At 33.2% G+C, this 20,071-nt stretch overlaps 1 protein-coding gene across 2 annotated transcripts in view; it reads right to left on the reverse strand.

Annotated features, from left to right (window-relative positions):
- VPS13A (vacuolar protein sorting 13 homolog A) overlaps positions 1 to 20,071 on the reverse strand; it is a 280,175-nt gene that overhangs the window by 89,367 nt on the left and 170,737 nt on the right. For both annotated transcript variants that reach the window (XM_024126732.3, XM_024126734.3), the window contains exons 36-39: positions 12,039 to 12,166; positions 11,570 to 11,739; positions 10,810 to 11,027; positions 9,868 to 10,100 (exon numbers count right to left, since the gene is read on the reverse strand). In XM_024126732.3, coding sequence (XP_023982500.1) covers positions 9,868 to 10,100; positions 10,810 to 11,027; positions 11,570 to 11,739; positions 12,039 to 12,166 — 749 coding nt within the window. The remainder of the gene's footprint in view (positions 1 to 9,867; positions 10,101 to 10,809; positions 11,028 to 11,569; positions 11,740 to 12,038; positions 12,167 to 20,071) is intronic.

Raw genomic sequence — 20,071 nt, forward strand, 5'->3', positions numbered from 1 at the left:
ACGTTAGGCGATTAGTAACCTAATTATATTAACTGGTCCTGTCCACATTCAAGGGGAGGAGGCCATACTGGACACATGCTACAGGGGGTAGAAATCTTGGAGGCCATCTTCAATTCTGCCTATACTAAGGATGAAAAATAAATCAGAAAAAAATGACATCTAAACCTATTTCTCCCCAAAAAAGCACATTAACATCTACCATTATTCTAATAAATCAGCAAGATCAACTGGTACATGACTTAAATAATAAGTATATTATTTCTTTAAACTCCAGGGACAGGAAATTATAACCACATTACAATACAAAATCTAAGATTTTCAACATAAGATTTGTGTTATTTCTTCATTTTAGAGAAGGCAAAAAATAAAAACAAAAAATACTATTATAAATACATACAAAATTTCTCTATCACTTGGAAATTTTTTAATTGGCTTTTTTTAATATCTCCTTCCCAAAATAAATATGAAGGTATGCTTTGATTCTTACCCAATTCCTACATTTTCAAGTCTAGTTAAGATACTTAGGATTAAAAATGCAGCTGGTCCTTAACAGTAAACACGTTCATGCCAAGACTACATTATATGGTCAAGTTTTCCATAATACAATCCATATAGAACAATTTAATAGTGTGGAAACATTTCTTAAAATGGAATTATTTTCCTACTAGTATTATTTTATTGTCTCCAACTATATCCATTGTGATTTTATTGCTGTTTCTATCATTTTTTTCTCCTTCTTACCCTCAACTCTCACTACCAGTCTTAAATGATTTTTACTATTGAAGCATTCCTTTCCTGAGGATACTGCTTCCCCTTCAGAGAAGCAATCTTAGGCTATCTAACATCTAAGAGCCTACAAGAGCTGACTATAATTTCCTATTTTACAACCGTATCTTGGTGGTGGGAAGGACTATTCCAAGCTTAGGACCACTAAATACTAACCAAAAAAAAAAAAAAAAAGGCAGAGTATGAGTACAGATGCTGGTATGTGAGTAGGTGTGGGATGGGAACTTGTGCTCTCTGGAACCCAAGTACTCTGCATATGCTATCCTTTTGTGCTGAAACACACTCCTGTGACTCCTCTATCCCAGTTTAACTACCTAATACTTAATCATCCTCCAGGCATCAGCAGAAATGTCATTTCTACTGAGAAGTCTCCCTCACCTATTACTCCAGAACAGTTATAGTCTTCTATTACAGAATCCTAATCAGCAAACAGAATATAAGGACAAGTTAAAATATCCTCAAATTTAGGGTTAACCCATAAATGTAAGGCTAGTATGCCACAGGAAAAACTATCAATGTAATTTATCATAAGAGTAGTAAAAACTATTGTAGTTTTTTCAATAAATGGCAGTAAGCACTCAATAAAATTCCAGTTATTCATGATTAAGATTATTTCAAAATTAGATACGTAGTATTTCTCAACACACTAAAGATTTTATATTTAAATTATAAGCAAGTATTAAAACTATAGTAAAATTACCTCACTTAACAATGTGAATACAATGAGGATGAATCTTTATTGTCATTCAAGAATGTGACTTTTGCAGATGAGTTTTAGTAAATCTAACATCAATAAAAATATTAGTACAGGTAACAAGTTTAGAAAAGTTACAGAATAAGATAAATTCATGAAAAAAGCTGACAACCATTTACAGTAGACATAAAATAAATATCTGGATCATGATTCAGATTTTTTTTTAAAAGGTTTAAAACAATTCTAAAGGATTTTACAATTTATTCAAAAATTATTATAAAATTCTAATAGGTAAAAGAGACATAAGTAAATGTATACTCTACAGGTAGAAAAGATGAGGATATTCCATGTTAATAATTGTAAAAATTTAGGGTCATGTATTCTTTGAAAATTGAATTCTAATAACAAATGCTCATATACCACACTCCACATACATTTTTTAAAAGTTCGTGAACCTTTAATAAACATGTGCATGTGTCTTTTTGAATTATGGTTTTCTCTGGGTATATGCCCAGTAGTGGGATTGCTGGGTCATATGGTAATTCTTTTTTTAGTTTTTTAAGGAACCTCCATACTGTTCTCCATAGTGGCTGTATCAATTTACATTACCACCAAGAGTGCAAGAGGGTTCCCTTTTCTCCACACCCTGTCCAGCATTTGTTTGTAGACTTTTTGATGATGTCCATTCTAACCAGTGTGAGGTGATACCTTACGGTAGTTTTGATTTGCATTTCTCTAGTAATTAGTGATGTTGAGCATCTTTTCATGTGCATGCACCCCAAGGTTCACTGCAGCACTATTTACAATAGCCAGGTCATGGAAGCAACCTAAATGTCCATCGAAAGATGAATGGATAAAGAAGATATGGTAAACACATACAATGGAATTTTACTCAGCCATAAAAAGGAATAAAATTGGGTCATTTGTAGAGACGTGGATGGACCTAGAGACTGTCAAACAGTGAAGTAAGTCAGAAAGAGAAAAACAAATATCGTATATTAATGCATATATGTGGAACCTAGAAAAATGGTACAGATGAACCGGTTTGCAGGGCAGAAATAGAGACACAGATGTAGAGAACAAATGTATGGACACCAAAGGGGGGAAGCAGCGGGTGGTGGTGGTGGTGGTGGTATGATGATTTGGGAGATTGGGATTGACATGTATACGCTAATATGTATAAAATAGATAACTAATAAGAAACTGCTGTATAGAAAAAAATTAAGTAAAATTCAAAAAAAAAAAGAAACTATTTTCTAATATAAATGACTATGATACCAATTAAAGTTCAACTAATTGCAACTTATCAAAATGTATGTGGCTAAAACAGCTAGCTGGCCATAAATATCCTTCTCAAAATTCCCAATAGTCATAGATGTTTCCCTTATATGGTTGTCCAGCTAAGGATCTCCTTTTTTAGACTTCTATTTCCATCTGTGAAGGAAGAAACTGGTGACCAAGCAATAATCCACCTACAAGTTGAAAAGTCATGTTAAAAAAAAGTCTGCTTGATATAAAAGAATGAAATTGGAACATTCCCTAACACCATATACAAAAATAAACTCAAAATGGACTAAAGACCTAAATGTAAGATGATACTATAAAACTCCTAGAAGAAAACATAGGCAGAGACCTTTGACATAAACTGCAACAATATTTTTTAGGATCCCTCTCATGAAGCAAAGGAAATAAAAGCAAAAATAAACAAATGGGACCTAATTGAACTTAAAAGCTTTTGCACAGCAAAGGAAACCATTGACAAAACGAAAAGAAAACCTACCAAATGGGAGAAAATATTTGCAAGTGATATGACCAATAAAGGGTTAATATCCAAAATACAGAAACAGCTCATACAACTCAACATCAAAAAAACAAACAATCAGATTAAAAAATGGGCAGAAGAACTGAATAGACATTTTTCCAAAGAGGACATGCAGATGGCCAACAGGCACACGAAAAGATGCTCAACATAGCTAATCATCAGAGAAATGCAAATCAAAACCACAGTAAGGCATTACCTCACACCTGTTAGAATGGCTATCATAAAAAAGAACACAAAATACAAACGTTGGTGAGCATGTGGAGAAAAGGGAACCCTTGTACACTGTTGGTGGGAATGTAAATTAGTGCAACCACTGTGGAAGACAGTATGGAAGTTTCTTAAAAAACTGAAAGCAGAACTACCATATGACCTAGCAATTCCACTCCTGGGTAATAGCCAAAAAACCCAAAAACACAAATTCAAAAAGATACATGGACCTCAATGTTCATAGCAGCATTATTTACAATTGCCAAGATATGGAAGTAACCTTAGTGGCCATCAATAGATGAATGGATCAAGAAGATGTGGGGTATGTATACACACACACACACACACACACACACACACACACACACACACAGGAATACTACTCTGTCATGAAAAAGAATAAAAATTTGCCATCTGCAGAAACATGGATGGATTTGGAGGGCATTATGCTAAGTGAAATAAGTCACACAGAGAAAAACAAAGACTGTATGGTATCACATGTAGAATCTATAAAATAAAATAAACTGGTGAATATAACAAAAAAGAAGCAGACTCATATTTTAGTGGTTACCAGTGGGGAGAGGGAAGCAGGAAGAAGGGCAATATACGGGTAGGGGAATAAGAGGTACAAACTATGAGTTATAAAATAAGCTACAAGGATATACTGTACAACACAGGGAATATAGCCAATATTTATAATAACTATAAATGGAGTATAACCTTTAAAAATTGTGAATCACTATATTATACACCTGTAACTTATGTAATATTGTACAGTAACTATGCTTCAATTTTTAAAAAAAGTCTGCTTGAAACTATAAGCATGCTACCAAGGCAACCTTGCAAAGTCCTCAAGGAAAAAAATAGGAGCAGAGAGGTTATCTCAAAACTTCATGGTAGTTTACCTTCTAGTTATTTGTGAAGTTCCTTAGACACACACACACACACACACACACACACACACACACACATACACAAAGCAGAAGGCTACTGCTAAGTAGAGTGAAATGGTCAGCAATTTCAGAATGATATGGAGAATGGGGCTGAAAAGAAAAGAAACAATTTCAGAATCTGCCAAAAATGGGCTTTAATATGGGCCCTAGTAAGTACTCCTGGCTGTCAGATGGGACACTGAGAGAGATACTATATACTAGTGGATATGAACCAGGAGTAAACAAGGCTTTACAACAACTGCAACCCAGCCTCCAATGAGTTTAATTCCTACTAGATAAAGGTAAATTGTCCCCAGTCTAGATGTCTTACAAAGAGCAAGTGAAACCCTCCTTACAGGAAGAAAATAATCAGTGAAACCTCTATAACATTTCATTATACTGTCTGGCATTCAATAATAAAGTATCTGATATATGAAGAAACAAAACCTAAAGAGAAAACAGAAATAAACAGAGATGACTCAATTATTGGCATTATCAAGAACAAACTTTAAAGTAATTTTGATTAATATGTAAAAAAAATGAATGACAGAGGGATCTATAAAAAGAAATTATATAACTTAAAAATGCAATACTAGAAATTAAGAACTTGATAATAATGTTTAATAGCACATTAGACAAAACAGAAGACAGAATTAGGAGGAAAATTAGGAAAAAACATCCAGTGTGAAGCATGGAACAATATGAATGGAGAATAAAGAAATGCACTTAAATGACATATGGAATACGACTAAAATGTCTAACAAGAAACTGAGAGTCAAAGAAGGGAAGGAGAGAGAATATGTGACATAGAAGCAATATCTAATGAGATAATGACCAAGAATTTTCTAAACCTATGAAATACACAAAGCTACAGATTCAAGAAGTACCACAGGCTCCAAAAGAATAAATATAAAGTACATCTAGGCATACCATGAAAGTTTTAAATGTACATAGCTACCAATTTAAAACTTTATATCCAGCAAAATTATCCTTCAAAAGAGAAAGCAAGATAAAGACATTTCCACACAAAAACTGAGAGTATCTGCCACCAAGAGACCACATTAAAATAAATACTAAAAGGAGCTTTTCAAAAAAATAAAAAATAAATAAAATAAAATAAAAGGAGCTTTTCTGGAAGAAAAAATGATTCCAGATGTAAACATGGAGATGTACGAAGAAGTAAAAAATAATAGAAACAGATTATATGTGGGTAAATATAAATGAATACCGACTGCAACAATAACAAAAATACCCTGTAGATTCTAAATATATATTGAATTAAAATCTATGACTACTATTACAAAATGGTAGAAGAGGATTTAAAGCATTCTAAAAGCTTTAAAAGTGGTAAAAACATTTATATTCGACTTTACTAAGTCTAGAATGCATGTTATAATATCCAGGATAATGCCTACAAGAATAGAAAAAGAATATATAACTAATAAGGTAATAAAGGGGAAAACCAGAAAAATTTAAAAGTCCTATTAATCCCTCCAAAAGAACAATACAGAGAAAAAAACAACATAAAACACATGGAACAAATAGTATGAATAGTAGGTCACAGATTTAAAACCAATTACAGTACAGTAGTTACAGTGTGTAAATGCACTACATATCTTAATTAAAAGACTTAACTATGAAAAACAAATAAATATGCTGCTTACAAAATACCACAGTTTAAACATAAGGAAACTGAAAGGTTAAAAGTAAAAGGATAGGGAAAGATATACCATGCAAATACCACAAAGAAGCTGGAATAGGTATACTAATAGTAGGTAAGTAGAATTTAGAAATCATTTCCAGAGATAAAGAAGACATTTTAATAAAATGGTCAAATCTACCAGCAAGATTTAATACAGAATGTGTACACATTTAAATGATCTAGCTTCAAAATATATAAAGCAAATATTGACAAAACTAAACATAAAATAGCTAAATTCACAATGAAAATAGATTTTAATAGATCTCTTTCAATAAACTGATAAAATGGACAGGGAAAAAAAAAGGCTCTAAGAATATAGCAGATCTGAACAATATTATGGACAAAATCTATCTAAATAGAATGCTATTCCTTCAAACAACAAAACACACTTTTTCCCCAGTGGACATTCAATATTCATAAAAACAAAATTAACCATATCCTGGGCCATAAGATAAGTCTCAACAAACTTCAAAGAATTAAAATCAGAATATGTTAATAGACCACAGTGATATCAAGGTAGAAATCAACAATAAAAAGACAACCAGAAAACCCCTAAATATTTGGAAATTAAGCAAAACCCTTCTAATCCATGCATAAAAAATAAAAATGAGAAAGTATTTTTAACAGAATAATAAAAATACAACATATCAACACTAGTAGCTGTGCCTAGAGGAAAAATTACTCTCTTAAAAGGCATATGCTGGGAAGAAAAAAGAATATCAATTATCTAAGCATCCATAAGAAGTTAGAAAAATTACAGCAATTTAACCCAAATAAAATATAAAAAAAACAACACAACAACAATAATAAAACAGAAAACAAATGTATAATGAAGGGAATCAAGCAAGTGACATTTTGGTCTTTAGAAAGACTGCCTTTGTTGGGCTCCCTTAAAACTGTGTGCTGACATATTACTAAATTCTGGCCAAAAGGATGTGAGCAGAAGTGGTATGTGCAACTTCTGGGCAGTGCTCTTAGAATGGGCATCCCTTTTTGCCTTCATGTTCTCTCCTTACCACCACCACTCACCCCCAGCAACCTGCAAGGTAGGTACATTGTGAACTGTCTTTGAACAAGCAGATTAAGTTACAGCCTACGAATAGTGGAACAAGATGGAAAGAGCCTGGTTCCCCTACATTACACCAGAGCCATTAAACTGAGTCATTATTCCATGTTTCTAGAAAGAATATTTAGTTCTACCATGCATTAGCTACGAGCTAATACAAAATTTCATACCTAAAAATTGGCACTACTGCAACAAAGTAAAAAATATCTGTGACTGATTTAGCAACTGGATAGACAAGGGATATATCAAAATACAAAGCTGATAATTCTAATAATGCTACAGCAAAATATTTGGTAAAACTGTTACTGGTGGTACCTAGGAAGACAGACCATGTTCTTAACAACAACAACAACAAAAAAGCCTAAAATTTTAGCTAGACAGGTCTGGCTAGAATCTTGATGTGTATTAGCTCCTTCTTTCTATTGTTTGCAAAGGCCTATAAGAGAAGGGAAAACACTGAGGAGAGCCAAGCTCTAAAGAGGAAACTCAGCAAGAAATAAGACTGTGGCTGCTATTTTTTCTCTGGCAATTTTTGTTAAGATCAGACATGGGAGCCAAAAAAAAAAGATAACAGATGTGGCTATCCCCCTCCCCCAAACCTACTGTTAAACTAGCCTTTACTAAGTCAGGATGAAGGGAGGATAGGCAGATGACAGATTAGTAAATAAAACAAGAGTTCTATAGCCAAAATAACTACCCTGTGAATAAATAGTAGCTTTGGATATTAAGGTTACTTACAAATGGAACCACCTAGATGGCAAACTAAACGTTTAACGAACTAAGGACTGCCAAAGGGACCAATATCTGGCATACAAAAGCTTGTTATTATTAAAACTGCTAAAACAATCTCCAAGTAATAAACTCAACAGGAAGTAAGCTGTGAAAACAGTGCAGTTCCCGAAAAAAGAAAACAGCCACTTCAGATGTGTCTAGAGTGGATAATGATTTAAAAAAAAAAAATCTCTCAGAGGGGAAAGCCAGAGCCATGTGAGAAAATGAGGACAATGCTCTTTCAAGAGAAAAAAAATCAAAGACTCCAACACGGGCTATCCATGGAGTTTACTCCACTGCTGGAGCTTAAAGTTTTCACAATTCCACTCAGCAGGATATAATAATTGTTATGAATCAATGACTGCCAAGTGTTTCCCATTCTTTCTTTTTCTGAATGGGTTTTTAAATTGCAATTATCCTGCCCTTACACCACTGTTATACTAGTGGTTGTGTAGATAGTGGTGAAGTGTGTGCCTGTTGAAAAGTGGTAACTTATTTGTCTAGTACTTAATATATTGCCAGATCAAAAGAAGTCACATGCAGACTCAACAGAGAAAACTGTCACCTAAAGATCTTCAACTCTGAGCTGAGATTTTATCCCTTGAGGAAGAAGTGAATATGTTCTATGGGTGAGAAAAGACAAGTATGGATTATCTGTATGAACAAAGGAAGAAACCTTTGAGTGAACTGTAAGAAGACCTTCTAGTTGCCACCTGTTATATGTTCTCCTTTTCTTCCACGGTAACAGAAGTTTCATCTGAGCATAACATAGCTCAGAAAAGAGACCACATTCTCTGACCTGTTTTGAAGGTAAGGGTGGTCATATAGCTACATTCAAGCCAAAAGACTGTGAATAGAAAAAATACATGTAAAATATCTATGTATAACCTAAAAGAGAATCAGTATGCCCTCCATTTTTTATTTCTTCTCTTTGCTTAGAGGTGAGCCATCAGTCTTGCAAACTAGGGAAACAGTCTATCCTATATCCTAACCAATACATAGGTATTTACTTTTAACAAAATTACATCTTGTATTTCTATGTTGTTAATACTTAGAATATTTATACTTCTATTACTCCTGTAGAAGCCTAAATATTTTTATAAGCGTTTTATACAAGTACTAGGAGTCAGATAGTTAACTTGAAAAGACATCTTTGAAGAAGTGAATTTTAATCAGTTATGAAGAGGAGGAAGGCCAAGAGGATATTAGAGAATAAAATACAAATGTGAAGTATGTCAAAACAAATGGCTGATGGTACAAAAAAGCCATATGGAGAAAAACAAAAAACATGTCTGGGTAAAAATGTCTAGATGGGAGAAAAAAATTAAAAATAATAAAACTGAAACAGCACAAGAAACAATTGGTAGAAAGTCTTAAAGGCCTAAAAGCAGTGTGGAATTGATATGGCTAGAAAGTCAGAGTAAAGTCTTCACTGAGAAGTGTCTAGATGAAAGCAACTTCTTAGTGAGACTATCCCCACAAACTCATAAAACAATAAGGAACAACTGGAAAAATGAAAAAGAGTTTCAAAGCTGGTGTGATAATAATCTACATTAGGCTCTACAAGCAGAAAGAAAGGTATTTTACAGAGTAAGGTTGGAAAGTATGTAGGTACTTTCTTAAATGACATACACTAAATACAAAATAGTTTACAATTAAGCTGATAAGTAAATAGTAAACTCACAGTGGTGATTTTTCCTTTTCTCTTGACTGGAAGAAATGGGCATGCTCTCACTTGGAGATCTTTAATGGCAGCGGTGGTTCCCCTGCATCGGCAGGCGGACGCGCAACCACTGCGCCACCAGGGAAGCCCGGTACTTTCTTAAATGACATACACTAAATACAAAATAGTTTACAGTTAAGCTGATAAGTAAATAGTAAACTCACAGTGGTGATTTTTCCTTTTCTCTTGACTGGAAGAAATGGGCATGCTCTCACTTGGAGATCTTTAATGGCAGCGGTCATTGTATTATTTTCAAAGTCACCTTGCCAACAAATCTCACATTGTGTTGTAATGACTAAGGCAGGAGCATCATTTCTTGTCATATCAGCCACAAACACAATTTCAGGATTTTTAATAATAATATTAATTTCCCACTTCTCTGATTGTTGTACAAGTACTAAAATAGAAATAAAAACAATGTTTTAAAATAGTTATAAATCTTTCTTATATATATTACTTATGAAAAATTATTATTTATAGGAAAATGTTACTTTCATTCTAAGTAAAAAGTAAAATAAAAGAATCTTAGGTCCCAAAGGAATTTACTGCAACTCTCTTGGTATAAGATTTAAAGAAGGTATAGCCATAAGAATATTTCAAAATGTAGGGAAAAATCTCCACTATTTAATGGCACAGCTGGAAATAAATCTAGTTTCTAACTCTCAGCTTGACACTCTTTCTACTCTACCACAATGAATGAAATATGTAAAAGATAATAGAAAATTATAAATATTGAATATAACAAGAATAAAAGAGGACTTTAAGTTAAAATACTATCTTTAATTATGAAAAGGGTGGCTGTTTCATTATTCTCTCTCCGTTTTCTTCCAATGAATTCTTTCAAATTACTGTCTTCAAAGAAGTACAATTACTTATTTTAATATAGGTCTAATAATTTTTGAACCCAATATATATTTACACCTTGAAAAATATGCAAACTGTACATCTTATCAGAAAACACATTTAAGTTTTCCTTTTACCTCTGAAAAATAAATATTTTTAACTTATTAATCCACTTAACCTCATCATCTAGAAGGCTAATCAAGGTAAGTGCTATTATAGCACTTCAATAATACAGATACTAAATGTTTTAGCCAATAACTAACCTTCTTCTTTAGCAGGCCATGTTTGAACACTGGTTTCTACAGCAGTGCCTGTAGTGTAGGCCTCAAGAAAGACATTTGCAACTGTCAGCAGAAATTCCACACTTGCACAAATATACATTTCTTGAAGGACTAAATCAGCCACCCAACCGTCTCTGACTCTCTTATACCTTATGTCCATCATGTCCTTTTTGTCAAACCCAACTGTTAGTCCTATCATTCTGAAAAACACAATAATAACAATTCCTATGAGTATCTTACAAATAATCAAACACACCAATAAAACTCAAAGAGCTCTTATCCCTTTCACTGACAACAAACCAGCATTCTGAAGTCATTTCTCCTAGTAAGATCACAAAGTACTCCAAATAATAAACTTACAGACTTTGGGAGCTCAACTGTTTCATAAATTAGGAAGTATATCCTTAAGAAATTATCAGAATTTTGAATCTCAGCATATTTTTTCTCAATTTTTCATATATTTCCCATTACAATTTGCATGGATTAATAATTTAGATAATACAGATTAATTTAAAAACCAATTTAATTACACTGATTATTTCTATATAACCCATCAATCAACCATTCAGCAAGAACAGCACATAACCAGGGCATATCAAATGTTGGCTTAGAACTATGGACTCAACTGCATTGAAGCTCTGAAGATTTTAGTAAATACCCAGAAAATGAACATGCAACTTTGGGAGTAAGTTCTGTAAAATATACCAACCATTTCTGAAGTAAAAACTTAGAACACTATTACCTAGGAGTTGCCTTCTTGACATGAGGCCTTTTGTCATCTAAAATACAGTTTTTTAATGAGAAGGAAGAAAATGTTGAGTCATCTGTATACATTTTTAAAGTACTTATAATATTCTCCAACTTAAATTCAGCAAGTTTCAGAGAAGGATCACGAATATCTGTAAAGGAAGTCTGTGGAAGAGGAAATCAATACAAATTTTACACAAAAACACAAATTTAAAACATATTTTAAGACATGAAATACCACATTCTCTATCTCCAAAGAGCTCATAAGGAAAGTCATGAAAAATATTAACTTTAAAATTTTATTTTTCATATCACTGGCTATAGGAAAGATAACTCATTTTAAAAGGCAAATAGTTAAAATTATTTTATTATTAAAGTGAAAAGATCAACAATTTTTCTCAGAGGAGCAGATACTCCAAAATATAGGAAACAAGAGAAAATATATTTTTTCTTCTTCAGCTTACCTGTTTAGGACCTGGACTATACAGTACCATGGTGAGATAATCAGTTCTGAAACTCATATTTAGTGTTGTCTTAACTTGGGAAGCATGTGAATGTACTTCTACCACAGCAGCTGTCACTACAGTTGTTCCTTGGAAAAATTAAAGTTATTGGACAAAAGAAAAAAGTCAGGAATGGTAGAACTCATTAAAACAGACCTCAACTAGATTTAACATAATTATTAAATAAATGGGTATAGTATAATGTTTTTCCAAAAAATTTAAAAGATTTAAAAATTCTGATGTTGAACTCACTAACTCCTGGCTTAGGATTCTTTACATAATAACCTGAGAGTATTAATTAAACTCTTGGTTTACTTTTAATAAACTCTTGGTTTAATTTTTGTAAAACGAGAATAAAAGAACTAACCACTGGGTTTGTTTTGGAGATTAAGCAAAACAGCATGTGTAAAATGCATACTAGAGTACCTGGTATATGTGTTTGGTATTTAAATTTTACTTCAAAATCTAAAACCAAACAAGATACTTTAGATGACATTTAAAAAATTGTTCCACTAAACATAAGGATCCAAAATTCAATCTTTTCTACGTTTTCTATTTTGGGACAAGGTATTATATATACATGGTACATATTAAATGGACATATAATAAAAACATAGCAATTCCTAATTCTCATTTTGCTAGACTCCAGAGACAAGTACCACCATTCCAGGTAACTTATTTTTTAATTTAGGTAAAATTTACATCCGTGAAATGTATAGATCTTATCTGAAACATTTAATGAGATTTGATAAATATATACATCCATGTCACCAACACTCCAATTAAGATACTGAACATTCACATCACTCCACAAAGTTCCCTTACACCCCTTTCCCAGTCTATCCCAACCTCCCTACCATTCTAATTTCAATCACCTTAGATTAGTTTTGTTGGTTCTTAAATTCTGTATAAATGCAGTAAGATATATCATACTCTTTCATGTTTAGTTTCTTTCAGTTAATAGTTCTGAGATTCATCCATGTTACTGTATGTGTCAGTAGCTCATTCTTTATGTACTCCGAAAATGCACTGCATGAAAATTAAATTTATCCATCCTAGTGCTGATGAACATATGGGTTATTTCCAGATTTAAGCTTTTTTTTTTTTTTTTTTTTGCAGTACGCGGGCTTCTAGCTTCTCTTGGCATGTGGGATCTTCCCGGACCGGGGCACGAACCCATGTCCCCTGCATCGGCAGGTGGACTCTCAACCACTGCGCCACCAAGGAAGCCCCCGGATTTAAGCTATTATGAATAAATCTGTTGTAGATATTCCTAAATAAGTCATTTTGTGTATATATGTAGTTATTTTGGGGTACGGTGGGGGTAAATACTTAGGCTTATAATTGTTTGTTATAGGGTAGGTATACATTAACTGCCTAACTGTCAAAAGTATTATACTATTTCACTTTCCTAAGAGCCACATGTGAGAGTTTCAGCTGTTTCACATTCTCGTCAACATTTGGTGTTGTCAGTCTTTTAAACTTTAGTCTGGTAAACGGAAGTCTTCCTGATAAATATGTTAGCACCTTATCATGTGCTTACTGTCCGTTTAACCTATTATCCTTTCTAAAGTATCCAAATCTTTAGGTCATTTGTTTTTTAAAAAGTTACTAATTTCAAGGAGTTCTGTATTCTAGATATAAGAACAAGGTCAGATAAAGGCATCTTGAATATTTCGTCTAGTCTGAAGCCCAGTCTTTCACAATCTTGATACTATCATTTTTCTCCCCTTTTTAAAAATTAATTAATATATTTTTTGTCTGCGTTGGGTCTTCCTTCCTGCAGCAGGCTTTCTCTAGCTGTGGCGAGAGGGAGCTCCTCTTCGCTGTGGTGCACGGGCTTCTCATTGCGGTGGCTTCTCTTGTTGCGGATCGCAGGCTCTAGGGGCGTGGCCTTCATTAATTGTGGCGCGTGGGCTCAGTAGGTGTGGCTCGCGGGATCTAGAGTGAAGGCTCAGTAGTAGTGGCGCATGGGCTTAGTTGCTCCGCAGCATGTGGTATCTTCCCAGACCAGGGCTTGAACCCATGTCGCTGGCATTGGCAGGGATTCGTAACCACTGTGCCACCAGGGAAGTCCCTGACAGTATCTTTTGATGAGCAGAAGTTTAACATTTTGATGAGGCCTACTTTATAAAGTTTTTCTTTTATGGTTAGTGCTTTTTTATCTATCCAAGAAATCTTTGGCTATCTCATGAAGATATTCTTTCATGTTTCTTCTTCTAGAAGTTTAAAAGTTTTAGCTTTCAAATATATGGCTTTCATCCATCTCAAATTAATCTGTGTATGGTGTGAAGGGACAAGTTCAATTTTTCCTACATTTACCTAGTTATGACAGCACCATTTGTTTAAAAGTTTGTCTTTTCCCTACTGACCAGTCTTTGTTGAGTATCAGTTTACTTGTATGTCTTCTGGACATTCTGTTCTGTTTTACAAACCTATTTGTCTATGTTATGCCAATAACATACTAACTTAATTATTGAAGATTTATTGTAAATTGTGAAATTAGATAGTGTAAATCTTTGCTCTTCTTTCACACACACACACACACACACACACGGCTATTCTTAATCCTTAGCATTTCTATATAAGCTTTTAAAGTAATTTTTAAATTTCTATTAAAGTTTGGGATTATGTTGAATATATAAATCAATATGGTGAGAACTGACATTTAAACAATATGGATATTTTAACAATACTGAGAATTTTCAATGCACAAACATGGCATACATTTTCATATATATAGGTCATTTAGTTTTTCTCATGAGTATTTGGTATCTTTCAGTGTAGCAGTCTTGCATAATTTTGTTAAATTTCTTCCTAAGTATGTTTTCTGATGCTATTGCAAATAGTTTTTGAAGTCCTATTTCTCAATTGTTACATATTAACCCTGTATCTTGTTAAAAATGCTAAATTGATTTAATTCTAGGACCTACTTTATAAAGTTTTTCTTTTATGGTTAGTGCTTTTTTATCTATCCAAGAAATCTTTGGCTATCTCATGAAGATATTCTTTCATGTTTCTTCTTCTAGAAGTTTAAAAGTTTTAGCTTTCAAATATATGGCTTTCATCCATCTCAAATTAATCTGTGTATGGTGTGAAGGGACAAGTTCAATTTTTCCTACATTTACCTAGTTATGACAGCACCATTTGTTTAAAAGTTTGTCTTTTCCCTACTGACCAGTCTTTGTTGAGTATCAGTTTACTTGTATGTCTTCTGGACATTCTGTTCTGTTTTACAAACCTATTTGTCTATGTTATGCCAATAACATACTAACTTAATTATTGAAGATTTATTGTAAATTGTGAAATTAGATAGTGTAAATCTTTGCTCTTCTTTCACACACACACACACACACACACACACACACGGCTATTCTTAATCCTTAGCATTTCTATATAAGCTTTTAAAGTAATTTTTAAATTTCTATTAAAGTTTGGGATTATGTTGAATATATAAATCAATATGGTGAGAACTGACATTTAAACAATATGGATATTTTAACAATACTGAGAATTTTCAATGCACAAACATGGCATACATTTTCATATATATAGGTCATTTAGTTTTTCTCATGAGTATTTGGTATCTTTCAGTGTAGCAGTCTTGCATAATTTTGTTAAATTTCTTCCTAAGTATGTTTTCTGATGCTATTGCAAATAGTTTTTGAAGTCCTATTTCTCAATTGTTACATATTAACCCTGTATCTTGTTAAAAATGCTAAATTGATTTAATTCTAGGAATTTGTTGAAGATTTCTTAGGGTTTTCTGTGTAGTCATTCATGTTGAGAAAAAAGGCATTTTTAATTCTTTCTACTCTGTAGACCTATTAATCCTTCTCTTGGGAACTTCCTTGGCAGTCCAGTGGTTAAGATTCTGCACTTCCACTGCAAGAGGCGTGGGTTTGATCCCTGGTTGGGGAACTGAGATCCCACATGCCACGTGGTGTGGCTGAGAAGATATTAAAAAAAAAAAAAAATCCTTCCTTTGGCTGTATTGCTCTGTCAATGACTACCAGCTGAACAGGAATGATGAATGTGGACATTCTTGCCTTGTTCCTATTTTAGGTGGAAAACTTTCTACTTCATCATTAAGTATGCCTTTTTAGACATTTCTAGTTTTTATCACAAATAGATGCTGAATTTTATCAACTGTTTTTCCTGCATCTATTAAGTGATGTAACTTTTTCTCCTTTCTCTATTAATTTGGTGAGTTACCTTAATTGATTTTTGAGTGTTAAACCAACTTTTCATCTTGGGATAATTCTCAGTTGGCCAAGATGAAATATCCTATATCCTTATTGCTGGATTCAGTATACTAATATGTTGTTAAGAATTTTTATGCCTGTGTTCATGAGGGATACTGGTGTGCAATATTCTTTTCTTGAAGTGGCTTTTTCTGTTTTGTTTTTGATTTTAGTTTTTGTTACCAGGGTAATGCTTGCTTTATAAAATGTCTAAGGAAGTGTTCCCCCTCCTCTATTTTCCAAAAAGTTTAACACTGGTATTATTTCTTATTTATATACTCAATAGAATTCACCACTGAAATTCAATTCTTTTAATAGATACAGAGCTACTCAGATTTTCTATTTCATCCTATGTCAGTTTTGGTAATTCTTTTTTCCAAAAAATTTTTACACTTCATATAAGCTCTAGAATTTATTATCACAAAATTATGCAAAATATTTCCTTATTCTCCTGGTAGTGAACTACTGCAATCTAATTAATTCTGATACTGATAATTTGTTTTCAATCAGTCTTGCTAAGGATTTATCAATTTCATTAGTCTTTCCAATGAAAACAATTTTGGACTTTGGTAATTTTCTCTCCTGCTTATCTGTTTCTCTTTCACTGATTTCTACTGTTGTCTATATTACTTTCTTCCTTTTATTTATTTTGGGTTTGATCTGCTCTTCTTCTAGTTTCTTGAGGTAGAAGATTTTATCTTTGATTTTTAACTCCAGTAGAGTCCTTTATAGCTACAAATTTTTCAGCACTGCTTTAGCTGCATCCCACAAATTTTGACATTTTTATGTTCATTATTTTCAGTTTAAATAATTGTGATTTCCCTTGTTTTTCTTTTTTAACCCATCAGTTATTTAGAAATTGTTTAATGTCCAAGTATTTCAAGCTTTTTTGACATTCAATTGCTATTGATTTCTAACTTAACTCCATGTGGTCAGAAAACTTTAGCCCTTCCCTCCCCCCAATGGTCTACCTTTGTGAATATTCCAGGAGTTCTTTAAAAAAAGTATATTCTGCAATTGTTGAGTGAAGTATTATATTAATGTCAATTAGGTCAAGTTTTTTAACAGTATTCAAATATTCTATATTCTTTCTGATTTTTTAGTCTATATTCTATCAACGAAGAGTGGTGTGCTAACTATCCAACTATGATTTTGTATATGTGTATATCCTCCTTTAGTTCTGTCACTTTTTGCTGCATATATTTTGAAGCTCTGTTATTAGCACATACACATTTAGATTTATTTTCTTTGTGAACTGATTCCTTTAACTTTATTAAAAAAAACAAAAACAAAACCAAAATTTGTACGTGTCTTTTTGAATTATAGTTTTCTCTGGGTATATGCCCAGTAGTGGGATTGCTGGGTCATATGGTAATTCTATTTTTAGTTTTTTGAGGAACCTCCATACTGTTCTCCATAGTGGCTGTATCAATTTACATTCCCACCAACAGTGCAAGTGGGTTCCCTTTTCTCCATACCCTCTCCAGCATTTATTGTTTGTAGATTTTTTTGATGATGCCCATTCTAACTGGTGTGAGGTGATACCTCACTGCAGTTTTGATTTGCATTTCTCTAATAATTAGTGAAGTTGAGCATCTCTTCATGTGCATGCACCCCAAGGTTCATTGTAGCACTATTTACAATAGCCAGGTCATGGAAGCAACCTAAATGTCCATCGACAGATGAATGGATAAAGAAGATGTGGTATATATATACAATGGAATACTACTCAGCCATAAAAAGGAATGGAATTGGATCATTTATAGAGACGTGGATGGACCTAAAGACTGTCATACAGAGTGAAGTAAGTCAGAAAGAGAAAAACAAATATCGTATATTAACACATACATCTGGAAACTAGAAAAATGGTACAGATGAACTGGTTTGCAAGGCAGAAATAGAGACCCAGATGTAGAGAACAAACATATGAACACCAAGGGGGGAGGGGGGTGGTGGGATGAATTGGGAGACTGGGATTGACATATATACACTAATATGTATAAAATAGATAACTAATGAGAACCTGATAGACCTTCTTGACTCAGAGTTGCTACACACTTTCAATTTGTAAAAAATGCAGTATCTGAAAAGCACAATAAAAAATGAAGCACAATAAAACGAGGTATACCTGTAATTTCTTTGGGAATGGGTATAAAGGAAGTAAACTCTGAGTCACGGGAAATCTGAAAATTATTGTTTTCACATTTAGATGATGGCTTGGCCATATATAGAATCCTAACTTCAAAATAACTTTCCCTAGAAATTGGCTATATTACTCCACTGTCTTTCATCCTCCATCCATCCCATCCCATCCAGTTTCATTCATGATAAATCTGATTGCAGTCACTTTTTCCCCAAGCCCTAATAGGCAGCCTGGTTTTTCTTCAACTAAAAATATTACTTTTGCTGTTCTGACATTTCATGAACATGTGTTTGCATGGGGAGTCTTCAATCAGCTTGAAACTTGGTAGATTCTTTACATCCAAGATTTTGTTTCAATATTTACTTAGTTCTGGAGAGTTTTCTTCTATTATTTCTTTGAAAGATTCTTCTCTTCCATTTCCTCAGTTCTTTCTCCTGAAATACTTATTATTCTGGAAATTGGACCTTTTGAACTAAAGCTCTATCACTCTTAAGTTTTATATCACTTTCCATCTCTGTGCTTATTTTTCCTCTGTGTCATAGGAGATTACATTAACCATACAGTCCAACTCAGTACTTACATGCTAACCCCACGCTTTGTGCATTTGTTTTGTTTCAAAATTTCGGCAATCATATTTTTGGTTTCCAAGAACTCTTTCTTATCTTGCGAAGGCAGAAGGTAGTGAAGGTAGGATTCGGTTCTTATATTCTCAAAATCCTCTGATTATGAATTAGAGTTTGTTTTCTGTTTGTTCACATTCTCTTTTGTTTCCTTAATTATTTCTGTTTCATTCAGGAAACACTATCTCTTTACCTTGGTTGCTTTCAGGCTTAGGTTCTTGTGATTTTCTGTATAACTGACCATTAATATTTAACAATAAAGGACTAGGTTGTTTATTCTAGCTAGTAAGAATGAGGATTCCGGTAATGTTACAAATGTAAGTTGTTTCTTTGATGGGATTCTCCCTGACTGGAAAAGCTGTGCAATATATTAGTGCTTTGCAAGAGTGGGTCTTGTGCACTAGCAGATTTCACTTTGAGGTAGGTAGATTTGGGGTTCCCCAAAATGCCAGAATGAAGAGAACTTTATTCAAGTGAAGCAAAATCATCTCAGCAGTTCTAATTAACCCAATTCTCTATATGTGCTGGTGCTGAACTTAGCACCTAGTTAGGATTCTACATAATAAATTAAATCCAACATTGGATGCAGACTTCTTCTGAGTTACAATTCCCTCTGCTCTATTCCATCCACCTTCTAATTATTTGTTGAAATCCATCATTTACTAATGATCATCCTCTCTTGACATCTCTAATATTTTGATACTCCTAATATTAACATAAAATATTCCGTCTGGAACATATGCTGCACTAGGAATAAGGGAAAAGGAGGGGATGAAGAGAAAAATTGAAAATAAGGACTTACAGGGAAGTTGTAAGAAGAATAAATACATACTACGGAACTTTGTCACAACAAGACTTGAAATTTTGATTCATAAAAAAAATCAACAGAATGACTAATAACAGACAAATCAGAAATACCTGAATTAAGATTAGCTAAAGAGAAAAGATTTATAAATCTTATTTTACCCAAACCTAGAACTAGGAAGA

Source organism: Physeter macrocephalus, chromosome 9 (assembly GCF_002837175.3).
Source record: "Physeter macrocephalus isolate SW-GA chromosome 9, ASM283717v5, whole genome shotgun sequence".
NCBI lineage: Eukaryota > Metazoa > Chordata > Mammalia > Artiodactyla > Physeteridae > Physeter > Physeter macrocephalus.